The 13,173-nt window shown below is 38.3% G+C and overlaps 1 protein-coding gene across 2 annotated transcripts in view; it reads right to left on the bottom strand.

Annotated features, from left to right (window-relative positions):
- CSMD1 (CUB and Sushi multiple domains 1) overlaps window positions 1-13,173 on the bottom strand; it is a 2,071,408-nt gene that overhangs the window by 118,343 nt on the left and 1,939,892 nt on the right. For both annotated transcript variants that reach the window (XM_055349528.2, XM_055349527.2), the window contains exon 50: window positions 1,009-1,194. In XM_055349528.2, the coding sequence (XP_055205503.2) occupies window positions 1,009-1,194 (186 nt within the window). The remainder of the gene's footprint in view (window positions 1-1,008; window positions 1,195-13,173) is intronic.

The raw sequence follows: 13,173 nt of genomic DNA on the forward strand, positions 1-13,173 counted from the left end.
GGTGGGAGGAAGGTAAGGATTCAAAAACTATCTAATGGGTACTATGGTTATTACATGGCTGAGGAAACTATCTCCACACCAAACCCCCATGACACGTAATTCACCTATATAACAAACTTGCACATGTATCCCTGAACCTAAAATAAAGTTTTTTTTTAAAGGAGATCATTCTATATGTACGGACATGTAAAGATATACATGATATATTAAATGAAAAAGATTATAGAACCATAAAAATTCATTGTCTATATAGAAATGTTATATAGTTTTTAACTTAGAAAAATTGGGAAGTTACATTATTTCCAATTTGAGACTAGTTTTAATATACCTGCAATGAAAATCTTGCTGTAGAAATTTAGTGTGTATGTGAGTGGAATTTTTCTTCTGGTGAGTTTTGCATTATAGACTATTATTCCATAAGACTAGAGTTTCAGAAAGTACTCCAATTTGTTACTCTTTTAAGATTATTACTATAGATTGTAAATAGCTTTCTCGAAAACTTACACCACTTCACAAATCAAATTAATGCTTTATTTACTGAGCATCGATGTGTTATGCAGAGCAGGTGATACACAAATAAATGAGGCACTGCTTTTGACTTCAAAGAACTTAAAATTAGATGGAAGATAAATAGGAAAGATTGTGTTAAATTATGTTTTAACATCTTGAGTAGAGTGTTATTGCAGGGCTTAATGTCTCAATTTCCTCTAGATTTCATCCCTCCAAATTGAAAATGGCAGCACAGAATAGGATGTGATGTGCAAATTACATCGTGTCTATACTGTCTATATTTAGGATTCACCTAACATTCAAGAGTGCATAGCTCATTCTAAATGGCAGAAATATTTTATATGAAATACACTGGTTTTAATATTGCTATGATCAAAGAGATCAAATCCTCACAAGGTGTGGGAGAGGACCTCTGAACGTGGGAACCTGGACTTCTCCCGAAAGCATTCAGTTCCCACCTAAACCCACAAAGATGGGCAGATGCCCCTGAACACTTACGCTTACACGTGGGTGGCTTCCCCTTGTTACTCCACAGCCCATCTTCTTGACATACGGCTGTTGCTTGCTGGCTGGATTCAAGCTTGAAGCCCTCATGACATTCATAGACCACTTTACTCTCCAAAGTGAACTCGTTCCCGGTAAATGAACCATTTCCTGGGGATTCTGGGATTCCACAGGACACAGCTGAAAAGAAATGAAACAAATGCAGGCTTATTCTTACAGAAATTATTTTCCAGTTATTAAAACCATTGATTGATTAATCATTATTATTGACTCCATTTTTCATAAAAATTGTGAATTATATTTCTTTCTTTCTTTTTTTTTTTTTTCTGGAGACAGAGTCTTGTGCTGTCTCCCAGGCTGGAGTGCAATGACTCAATCTCAGCTCACTGCAGCCTCCACCTCTCAGGTTCAAGTGATCAAGTGATTCTCATGCCTCAGCTTCCCAAGCACCTGAGATTACAGGTGCACACCACCATGCTGGCTATTTCTCTATTTTTAGTAGAGACTATTTATGTTGGCCATGCTGGTTGCCAACTCCCAAACTCAGGTGATCCATCCACCATAGCCTCCCAAAGTGCTGGGATTACAGGCGTGAGCCACCATGCCCAGCATGAATTCTATTTCTAGGGTGTGGGATAAGTATACACATTTTCAAAATCTTAAGGATGTTAAAGGTTAAATGAGGAACAATAGAAAATGGGTCAGAATAAAAGCTCTTCATAATTATTTTTCTGGAAGATAAGACTGACCACTCTCATGCACCTTAGCCGCAGCCTGACATATTTTATCAGAGGGTGGGGCCATGGGAACACAACGTCACACAGTCAACTTCATCTCATATTGGAAAGAAAGAGGAAGGGATGAAGCAGCATCTTTATCATCACAACGCTTATTGCAGTGTAGACTCTTTGGTGTCGAAATTCCTAAGAATCAGCCGCCTCAGCTCTGAAAAGCCTTCCCTTTTTATTGCTCCTCTCCCCTTCCCCAATTCATTTTCCTTAAAGTCCCAGGAAGTTCTGTTACAAGAAAACAGGACATAAGGAACTGATAGAGGAGGCACTCGGGGAAGATTCCCAGGGCAGAAGGCAGCATCTAGTGGAGATGTGGACGGCTTTCACGGGAAAGACCATGCAAGAAAGAGGCATGCATGCAGAAGAGGTTTTATAAAAAACAAGATTTGGGGAGAATTCTGTGTAAACCCTTTCTTCTTAAATTTGCTATGTCTGATCCAGATGTATCTACTATGGGACAAGAAAAAAATTCTCAAATGACTACACGTGACAGTCATGAAGCCAACAGGCAGGTAGAGGGTGACATTTCAATGATCACGTACCCACTTCAGGTGCAGTCATAAAAGAAAAGTTCTATGGTAACTAAATAAAGAGACTTCTTTTACTCAATAAGTATTAAAGATATTGTTCACACCATGGATTTAAATTCAGATAGTTCAAATTTTTCCCATGTAGATTCTAATGAGAATATCTGTGTAACAAGATAGAGCGGGAAGGGCTGGATGAAGAAATTTATATAAACACATAATTCTACATATAAAGAAAATGACTAACCTAAGGTGACACAATGACTTAGTAACCTCTGGCCAGAGAGCAAATCTTATGACTCCCAAACGAGACTATTCTCTCTTCTGCAAAAGCAAAGGTTATCTCCGGTATTGTTGGAGTTCCTTGGTTTGCTGTATTGGTTCTTTCTTCTTTATCAAAATATTAAATAAATACAATGGGAAACTGCCAGAGAAGTAAAAGGAAATGTATTCCCCAATAAAATCCAAACTCCTGGAAATTTCAAGGTCTAAAATGTCTCATGTTTAAATGGATGATCAGGTACTGCAACCATCAAAAATACATGTGGGCCGGGCACAGTGGCTCATGCCTGTAATCCCAGCACTTTGGGAGGCTGAGGTGGGAGGATTGCTTGAGTCCAGGAGTTCTACACTAGCCTGGGCAACATGGTGAAACCCTGTCTCTACCAAAAATACAAAAACTAGGCAGGCGTGGTGGCACACACCTGTTGTCCCAGCTACTCGGGAGGCTGAGGTGGATGGACTGCTTAAGCCCAGGAGGCAGAGGTTGCAGTGAGCTGAAATTATGCCAGTGCACTCCAGACTGGGTGATAGAGCAAGGCCCTGTCTCAAAAACAAACAAAAACCACATGTGTGTGTGTGTGTATGTGTGTACACATGCATATGTACATGTGTGTACGTGTGTACATGTGTGCACGTGTGAACATGTGTGTGTACATGTGTGTACGTGTGTGTATGTGTACGTGTGTGTATGGCATACTACAATAATCCATTTGCAGTAGAAGGAAAACAGAAAACCATAGACATATAGGCATCATTTGGGGCAAAGCATTTCAAATGATAAGTAATCATCTTTGGCTCTGTGGAAGCAACAGATCTGTGGGAAGACTGTTGGCATGTGGAAAATAGTCATCTTAATTTCCTGAATGCAGTAAATGCCAGAGACCCATCCTTTCTTTTCTGTATCTCACAATGTTCCAATATCTAGCTTCCTCATCATTTTCTCTCAGATTTCACTCTGATAATCACGTGTTCATGATCGCAAGCCTTCATTTTTCTCCCACTCGCTGGCTGGAATGTGCGCAGTGTTCAGCTTCCTTAAAATTCTCATTCGGGCAGAGCAGGGAATGAAATGACATTTTTCTGTCGGGTGAAATGGGAAAGATGACATTCTACAAACACAGATGAAGCCCCATCATAAAACAATTCATACTCGGGAGACCAAAGCAGAAAATCTTTATAGCCCCTTCTGTTACATCTGGACGCTTACTTGAGAAGTGAACCCTGCTTGCCCAGGTCTTAAGACAACCCATTTTATGTTGCCTGATCAATAACCAGGAATCTTTTCATGGTTTCGAACCACAGTGTTTAGCCTCTTAAGTGTCTTAACAAAAGGCTATTTGGTAGATTTAAAATAACGGTTGGCAATTGGTCAAAAGTAGAATTCTAACACTTCTGATTTAAAGACACAGCATAATCATTATGGACTAAAATCAGGCTCATGGGATGAAGACAGTTTCCTGCTAAAGTTTAGTATTCATTCATCTCTCATTTATTCCCAAAATTTTGCATGATTGCTATAGGACAGGCATCCAAAGGTCACTATTTTTTAAAAATGCGAATTAGCATTGGCAATGTAAGAAAGTTTCACAGTTTGGAGAATTTCCTTACATTTGGTATATCCAAAGAGAGTAAAATTTCTCAGTTGTTTCTTCTTTAGTTGTACTAAGGTATTATTATATGTCCCAGCAGCTTAGGCGAATAATCATTTATGGATCCTGTAAAGTTATATTTTGTTTGGGAGCACAGGCCTCAAACTCAGACTTCTGAGTCAGTTCTTGCTGTACCTCTCAATAGCAGTTACCCACTATGTTACCCAGAATGGTCTTGAACTCCTGGGCTCAAGCCATCCTCCTGCCTCAGCCTCCCAAAGTGCTGGGATTACAAGCATGAGCCACTGTGCCTGGCCAGCCTGAGGATTTCTGAGGATTTTTAAGTATTTCCAATGTAAGAATTTTTTATTAAAGATACGTATTTGTATGTATATGTATATATAACTTTAAATATGTGTACACATATGCATGTTAGGATTTTCAAGTATTTCCAAAGTATTTAAGAATTTTTTATTAAAATTATATATGTATATATAAGTATAAATAAATGTACACATATAAATGTTAATCAAAATTGTAATATAAGAATATTCTAGATTACTATCTACTTAGGTTGTACTATACAATATTAGTGCCTGCCATTTGTTTTTGAGTTTATGTTCATGTTGGGCCAAGAAATAACAGTTAATTTTTTGCAGCCTAAGGAGAAAAATATCAGAGACAGATAATGGAGAAATCATGGGTTTGCTTCAAGAGAAGAACAAGTGACTATACAGAAAGTTCCACAAATATGAGCCATATAATGCTTATATGGTAAGAAATGTTGAAAAGATTGACTCATTTTACGTGCAATCACACACACACGTGGTAAATACCTATGAGTATCATACATAATTTTTCAAGTAATAATTGAATTTCATAAAAACATCATCATCTTAATGGTTATTTTCCTCAACTTGAATTGTGTAAGTTAAATATGCATTTAACTTGCAAATACAAATATGTATGCAAAGCATTATGTTTGTATATATTTAGTAAGATTATAATCAAATAATTAAATTCAAAATCAGGGTCATTAAAACACCTTAGGAAACACTAACTTAAGGGAATCATCAACTATATGTGTATTTGCAGGTATGTGTGTGTGTTTGTGTACATATATGTATACACACTTATAGCTATATGTCTGAGGAAACATATATAAGTACATATGTGTAATTACATCTTATTTTATACATGATTTTATAGTTTACATAGTGTTTTCACATCATGCTTTTTTACTTAATTTTCACTACAAGCCTATTAGATACAAACGTTATTCGACTTTCTTACAGATAAAGTTACAGATGCTAACATTTTTTATATCATTTTCCCCAAGTCTAATAGTCATTAAAAGGCTGAGGCCTCAAAACGGTTCTGCTGAATTCGGGTAGACTTTCTCATCACATTACTAAAGATGCCTGGACTATTGTGATTATGTATTTTCAATTTTAAATCTATCAGATTAGTCTTCACTGAAGTTTTCATAATTTCATTTTCAGTTTAAAAATTTATAATGGTTCCCTATTTCCCGCAACACTGAACAAAAACTACATGTTTTGTCTTCAAAGCTCACCAAAACCTTCCCCTACTCTCCGTAACTTTCCACCGTCTGGCCAGCAGACCCTCGCCAAGTATCCACGCCGCCTAGTCGGCTTATTCTCACTTTCTTGCCTTAGTTTTCTCTGGGTTCTTCCGGTCTACCCCAAATGTTCTTCTTATTCTGCACCTATTTAAGCCTACTCCAGAGCAGAAAATTGGCTTCAACCAGTGAGTCCTATTCTCATCTGATTGGTAGTGCTATTGTGTGCAACTGTTTGTAATTTAGCAAATATTTATTTAAATAAAAATATTGCTTCACAAAGTTATATATAACTGCACTTTCTATAGTTGTCTGTATTAAATTACCATGTGCATTGTCTTCTTAAAATTACTAGTACTTTAAAAATAAATATCAATGCAGCTTCAACAGATCTGTGCATTCTGAGGCCCATGAAACCAGAATATTAGACCCGTATTTGTGGGTAGACAGTAAACATATACAAATATTTTGCAATCATTACAATTTGCATTACCAACTTTCTTGATACACGAGAACAATCACTAGTTAATTTTTCAATAAACATGATCCTTTTTGGTGCTAATTGCTGACAAACGGTTTAATTGCAACATATAAGCTGCTAAGACAGGAAAAAATAAAGACACAGTTGTCGATTTACCATGCAATAAATCACAGGCCTCTAGAAAGAACCTTTGTGCCACAACTTGTCAAACGTTACTGTGCTCCTTATCCCCAGGCCATGCTGACGGCACTCACATCCTGATGAAGTACATCTGGGGGAGGGGGAGATTTGAGACTCTACTTTTCTAACAGGCTGCGTGGTCTCGGAGGAGCAAGGACTTAGACTATCCTAAATGCCCTAGGGAGGCTGCTAAGCCTTTGCCCACACACAGTTTACAAACACCTGCTATATAATTCCCCTGCTGAGTGTCCTAGCAGGATCCACCCAAATGCCTCAAGTACCCTGCAGGGACCTCCCACCTCCTCCTCCATTCTGAAGGGTTTACTACCCCTTGCTGCTTCTCTGAATGCACTTTGCTCAACAGCCAGCCCTCTCTTTAAAAGGAAGGTGTGATGCTGGATGTTGAAATGTTTGGGGAAAGGAGGATGTGTTGGTGATTTTTTTTTCCGCTAACCCTGTGCTAAAGTGAGAATCCTGTTCCCCGCATGTGTCTCCTCACTATTGCATGAGACCTTAGGAGACGCTGCAAGTGCAAAATGAAGGTCTCCCCATCCCATCAAAGCGTATTTTAGCACGACTATTAATAATAATGGCTTGTTAAGAACTAAAAAAAAAAAAAGGAAAAATATTAAAAGTAACATAAGAAGCAGGCACCCCAGACATCAAAAAAAAAAAAAAAAAAAAAGTGCCCTTAAAAAACCAGGATAAACGTTTACCAAAAACATGAGGGCTTCTGTCTTTATAAGGTGATCCTTGCACTCCCTTCCCTGCACAACTTTTTCTCTGTTTTTCTCTGCAACAACTCATGCTTTTTAAGCAACATCCTCAGGACAGCCTCTCAGTTAACAGTTTTCAGGAAATGATTGTTAAGTGGGCTGTTTGTGAGCCGCTGTGAAGGGAAAATGCTGTCGGATAAGCTGAAGAGGAGAGGAGGGGACACAGGACTCAGGGCCCAGGTGACAGGCACGCAGCTTATAGGAGGCACGTCAGAACACCCTTCAGAGTTTGAAGACGGGCAGTGACACCAACTCATTTGTGACCTGATAAAACCCTCTGGTTGCCATCAGGAGATGAACGGAGAGAGGGTCCTGAGTGGGGCAGACGTAGGAAGCCCAGTAGGGCAGCCCATGAGAGAGAGGAGAGTGGACTGGGGGAGGGGAAAGATGTGGATGGACTTGGACCCACTGAGTAGCTGGGACCAACAGGGTGTGGGAGTCACAGGAAAGACTTTATGTGAAAGCAAGAGAGAGAAGTGATCCAAGCAGTTGGATAGACTGAGATGCTAATTTCTCAAACGGGATTCACTTCAGGGCAAGTAGATTCAGGGGAGAAAGGAGTTTCATCTTAGCAGTGGGATCGTGAGGCACAGTGGGTACTGCAATTAAGCAGTGGGTATTAGGTCTGGAACTGAGAAGGAAGGGCAGGCAGCAAGTGAAGACCATGAAGTATTTCTAACATTTACCGCAAACCGGAATAAAGTACTTTCTGGCTCTTTCTATGCCTTATTCAAATTGTAAGATTACATAGCTAAGACTATACATTGAGCCTGTCCTAAAAATTACTAACAACCTTTTTTTTTTTTTTTTTGAGTCTCACTCTGTCGCCCAGTCTGGAGTGCAATGGTGTGATCTCAGCTCACTCTAACCTCCGCCTCCCGAGTTCAAGCAATTCTCCTGCCTTGGCCTCCTGAGTAGCTGGGATTACAGGCGTGCACCACCGCGCCTAGCTAATTTTTGTGTTTTTAGTAGAGACGGGGTTTCACCATGTTGGCCAGGCTGGTCTTGAACTCCTGAACTCAAGTGATCCATCCACCTTGGTCTCACAAAGTGCTGGGATTATGGGCATGAGCCACTGTCTATTAACAACTTTTAAATAATAAAAAATTACTATTAGAACAGACCACTTTCTTGGCTAGGAAGTTAGACTTGCTCACAGGCATGATTGTTGTAAGTTGGTTTACAAGCACTTGAAATTTGATTTCAGAGACTTAAATTCATGCTTCACATTCTCCATCAACTTGTTCTATGGAAACAATCAGGTAGTTCAAATGTGATACAGGTGATAGCCCCCATCATGCTTTGAATGCATCTCCTCCAAAATTCAGTTTTCAATATGATAGTATTAAGAGGTGGGGCATTTAAAAGGTGATCAGCTCATGAGAGCTCTTTCTTTGTGAATGGGATTAAGTGTCCCTATAAAAGGGCTTTATGGGGCAGAGTCATGCCATTTTGTCCCCCTGCCTCCTGCCATGTGATGACATGGCATTCCTCTCTCCGGAGGGCGCAGACTTTCCCAGACAGCCAAACCTGCTGGAGCCTTGATCTTGGACTTCCCAGCCTCCAGACAGTGAGAAATACATTTATATTCCGTATGAATTACCCAGTCTGTGGTATTCTGTTATAGTAACACAAAACGGACTAAGATACTCCCGTCAAAAAATTCACATTTTAAAGTAATATTTAATAGGGGATAAAATATGTTTCAAAAATTTCTATGCCATGTACCATAACATATCAGTATTGCAAATACTTTGTAAGTAAAATGTCATCACCATTTTCAATGCATCGAAAAATGGAACATCATGTAATTATAGCAAGAAGAAAAGATTGAAGGTTATGATCGCTTTGTTAACTTTTCTTTCAAGCAATAAGTCTAAGAAATTATTTTAGCACCATTTGAGCATCATTAGGTTTCAAGACATATTTTCAGAACACAAAGAAAATGTGGGTATGCTGTGAAGTGTCTGTCAATTTCAGCTTCATGTTTGTTACCTCAAAGTGAACAATGGTGTGAAACCATGATCAAATATGCACATATATGTGTAGGAACTAAAGATTTGTATAGTTATTTTACACTAATATTTATAATATGTTATAGAAACAGAATAGGATGCTTGAAAGAACATATATTTAGACATAGCAAAGTCTGAGTTTGGTATTTGTCTGTTTGTTTATGACTCGGACAATGTATATAAAGTATCCAAACCTTTGCTTCCTCACCTGCAAAACACAAATCACCCATACCTCCTCAGCAGGGGTTCTTTGACAGATGTACAGTTTACAAAGCAAAACACCTGGACCCTATTAGGCCCGCAGCAAATAGTCACATTTATTATTTTGTCATGAGCAATAATAATTTTCCTTCAGATTTAATGTAAAACAAAGCATTCTTCAGGTTTCTAAATGAAGGTCAGCTAAAACCTAAATAAATATGAAAGAATACTTTTACTTTTCATCATAATGTTCGGGACATTTACCATCAAATGTTTTCTCTGCACCCTGGATATCCCCTTATGCCACTGTCAATGGAATTTAGGGTGCACTCGAGCAAACACTGGGAGACGTGAAGCTTAATCCACAGTTGGCCAGGGGTTGACAGTGTCTCCTCAATCATATGACATCTTGAGCTTACACAAACTAGTACTGATCCATATACAATAAAGCACTGACCCCATGACTCAGAAAGTCATATACACAGGTGGTAGAAATGACAAAGTTATAGCGAAATCTCTATGTTTCAACATTATTGCCTTTATCAGTATAATATCTGACATCATTGATCAAATACAAATTCCCTGCCATTGTGAAAAGTTTTTCTAATTGCATTACTTCATTTAATCTTGGTAACACCCTACAAGATAGATTCTATTTTTTTTATTACTTGTAAGAAAAGTGGGCATTAGAACATTATGCAAATCACCCACATTCTTATGACTAGTAAATGGCTCTGTGAGGGGTCAGATCTCAGAGTAGCTGATGCCGAAGCCTGCCTTTCAGTTACTCTCCTGTGCTGTCTCTGGGCTACACCTGACGTATTTCACCATATGCATATTTACTGTTATTTTCAATGTCCAACTATCAACATTCAATCAATCCATCAATCAATCACTTAGAAATACACTTTCAAATATGATTCTGAAAATACAAAGGCCACATTGAATTTGAGCATTAATGGGAATATTTCTGGGTCCTTTCTTTTTTTTCTATTTTCCTCCCTTATCTTTGATTTCCAAAATATTTTCTTAGAATAATTAGGCACCAAGAAACATCTTATTTGACATGTAGCCAACATCCAATATAGCATTAATACCATGCTGAAGCCTGAGATAGAAAATAACAGCAAGAGAGGAGGTGCAGTACAGAGCCACCTCTCCACCCACGGGGACAGAACTGGTCACACTGCTTTTCTTCACTATGTGTAGATGGTGCGATGTCGGGTGTTTCCAAGGAAGAAACACCAGCAACAGAAATATTCTTCCATTTGTTTGAAAGGATAAAGAAAAGTGTGTCTGAAAATGAATATCCATAGAGGGAACTAATGACTTGGCTTTTGCAGACACTAAAGCAAACTTAAAAACAACAACAAAACAAAACGCATTAAAAAAAAAAGCCCAGCAGCTATGAAATGCAAAATTGAGGATAATAGGATTGAGCGAGAAGTATCTTTAGATGTTCTAATCCTCTTGAAAATATCTAGCACGTCATAACCCAAGGAAGAAAAAAAAAAAGCATTTATAAATTTGAAACAGACAAAAAAGCTATGAAAAAGAAGGCAGCAGAATAGGGTTGGCAAATAAACAGCTAATTATTACAGTGAAAGGCTCTGGCTTGGCAAATAAAGCCTCTAGAACGTTTACTCAGGGGTAAATTGGCTGCTCAGCCAAAGCTGTACAATTAACTGACTTTTACCCATCTACTTTTAGAGTGTTGTTCAAAAGAGACAGGTACAAACATATTTAAATTGTCTTTTTTTCAGAATATAAAACAAAGTTTTATTCAATAAAAAGAAAATTCCTAGAGAAAAAAAGCTGGAGGAAGATAAAGTGACACTGCGGTGTGTCATAAAAAACTCTGATTCGGACACCAACCACCACTGTCCTATGGAACCCAAGAGCCCCAGGCTCACTGAACATTTAATCAATCTCGTATCATAAGAACTTACAGAAGGATTTTATGCATGCTCTTTGTGGCCGATTTCAAAGGGAATCTGCATTTTGGAGCCTATCCTCATCCTCCCTGATAAGTGGGCTTCTTGGGCATACTCTGGTAAACTAGTCAAGCCCAGAAGCACATGTTGTCTCTGATAATGAACAAGTGACTTAACCTATCTCAGCTTCAGTTTTACCTTCTGCAAAATAAGAATAAAAATGATAGCAAAAACTAGGAAATAATGAGTGCTGACAAAGATGTGATAAAATTGAAACCCTTGTGTCCTGTCAATAGGACTGTAAAACAATACAGCCACTGTTGATGACCTATGTGGTTCCTCAAAAAATTAAAAATAGAATTACCATACGATGCAGAAATTGCACTTCTGGCTAAATACCCAAAAGGATTAAAAACTTCTACAGTTATTATTCACAATAGCTAAAATATGAAAGCAATCAAAGTGTCTGCCAAGAGATGAATGGCTAAACAAAATGTAGCCTCTACACACAGTGGCTTATTACTCAGTCTTAAAAAGGAAGGGAATTCTGACACACCACATGCTACAACATGATGATCTTGAAGACACTATGCGAAGTGAAGCCATAAAAAGACAAATACTATGTGATTCTACTTACATGAGGTGCCTAGAGTAGTTGAATTCAGAGAGACAAAGTAAAATGATGGCTTGTAGGGGCTGGAGGAGGAGGAATGGGGACTTGTTTAATATGTGCAGAGTTTCAGTTTTGCAAGTTAGAATAGTCTCAGAGATGGACAGTGCTGATGATTATACAACCTTGTTAATGTACTTAACACCACTGAACTGTACACTTAAAAATGAAAAATAATAACTATATGCCACAGATGCATGGTCATTAGGATAAAGTTAGGGAACATTAAGTCTTGCTGCACAATAGTCAATCAATACTTTTCAATTTTCATTCTCTTTCATTTACAGGTGAAGAAATGAAGCAGCAAGCACAGCTCAAGCTGCCTCTTAGAGGACACAGGTTACTGAATAAGTTTTCAACAAAATGAACTTTCAAGGCCTGATAAATTCTCAAAACATTGATCTGAAGTTTGGCTACATATTAAAGATATGATTTGGATTTGTATACCTGCCCAAATCTCATGTTGAATTGGAGGGGCCTGGTGGGAGGTGATTGGATCATGAAGGCAGCTGTTCTCATGATGGTGAGTGAGTTCTCAGGAGATCTGATGGTTTGAAAGCCTGTGGCATTTCGCCCCTAGCTCTCTCCCTCCTGCTGCCATGTGAAGAAGGGACTTGCTTCCCCTTCGCTTTCTGCCATGATTGTAAGTTTCCTGAGGCCTCCCAGCCATGCTTCCTGTACAGCCTACAGAACTGTGAGTCAATTAGGCCTCTTTTCGTCATAAATTACCCAGTCTCAGGTAGTTATTTCTAGTAGTGTGAGAAAGGATTAATACAATTAATAAGAATAGTAAACACAGAAAATAAAGAAGAAATAAACATATGATCCAAATGTGGAAGGTTGATAAGAATGTTGACTACAGTAAGCAAAACAGCTGCTGAGAATAAAAACATCCCCGCATTTTCTCACAGTTGGCCATTACAAATCCTTACATGGTTTTGCAAGAAATGCTTTATGGGTTCTTTCCGAAAATGTGATTCTGATTATTTAGAAATAACCAGCATGAGGTTAAGCAAATTCCAACTCAAAATCTCAATAAAGGAGGCATTAAAGACAAGTTAGGGGCTTAGTTTCAGAATCCAGGACCAAAAATCTTTTTTTTCCTTTTATTCCCAGGGTATAAGCAATGTG

This window comes from Gorilla gorilla, chromosome 7 (assembly GCF_029281585.2).
Source record: "Gorilla gorilla gorilla isolate KB3781 chromosome 7, NHGRI_mGorGor1-v2.1_pri, whole genome shotgun sequence".
In the NCBI taxonomy this organism is placed as follows: Eukaryota; Metazoa; Chordata; class Mammalia; order Primates; family Hominidae; genus Gorilla; species Gorilla gorilla.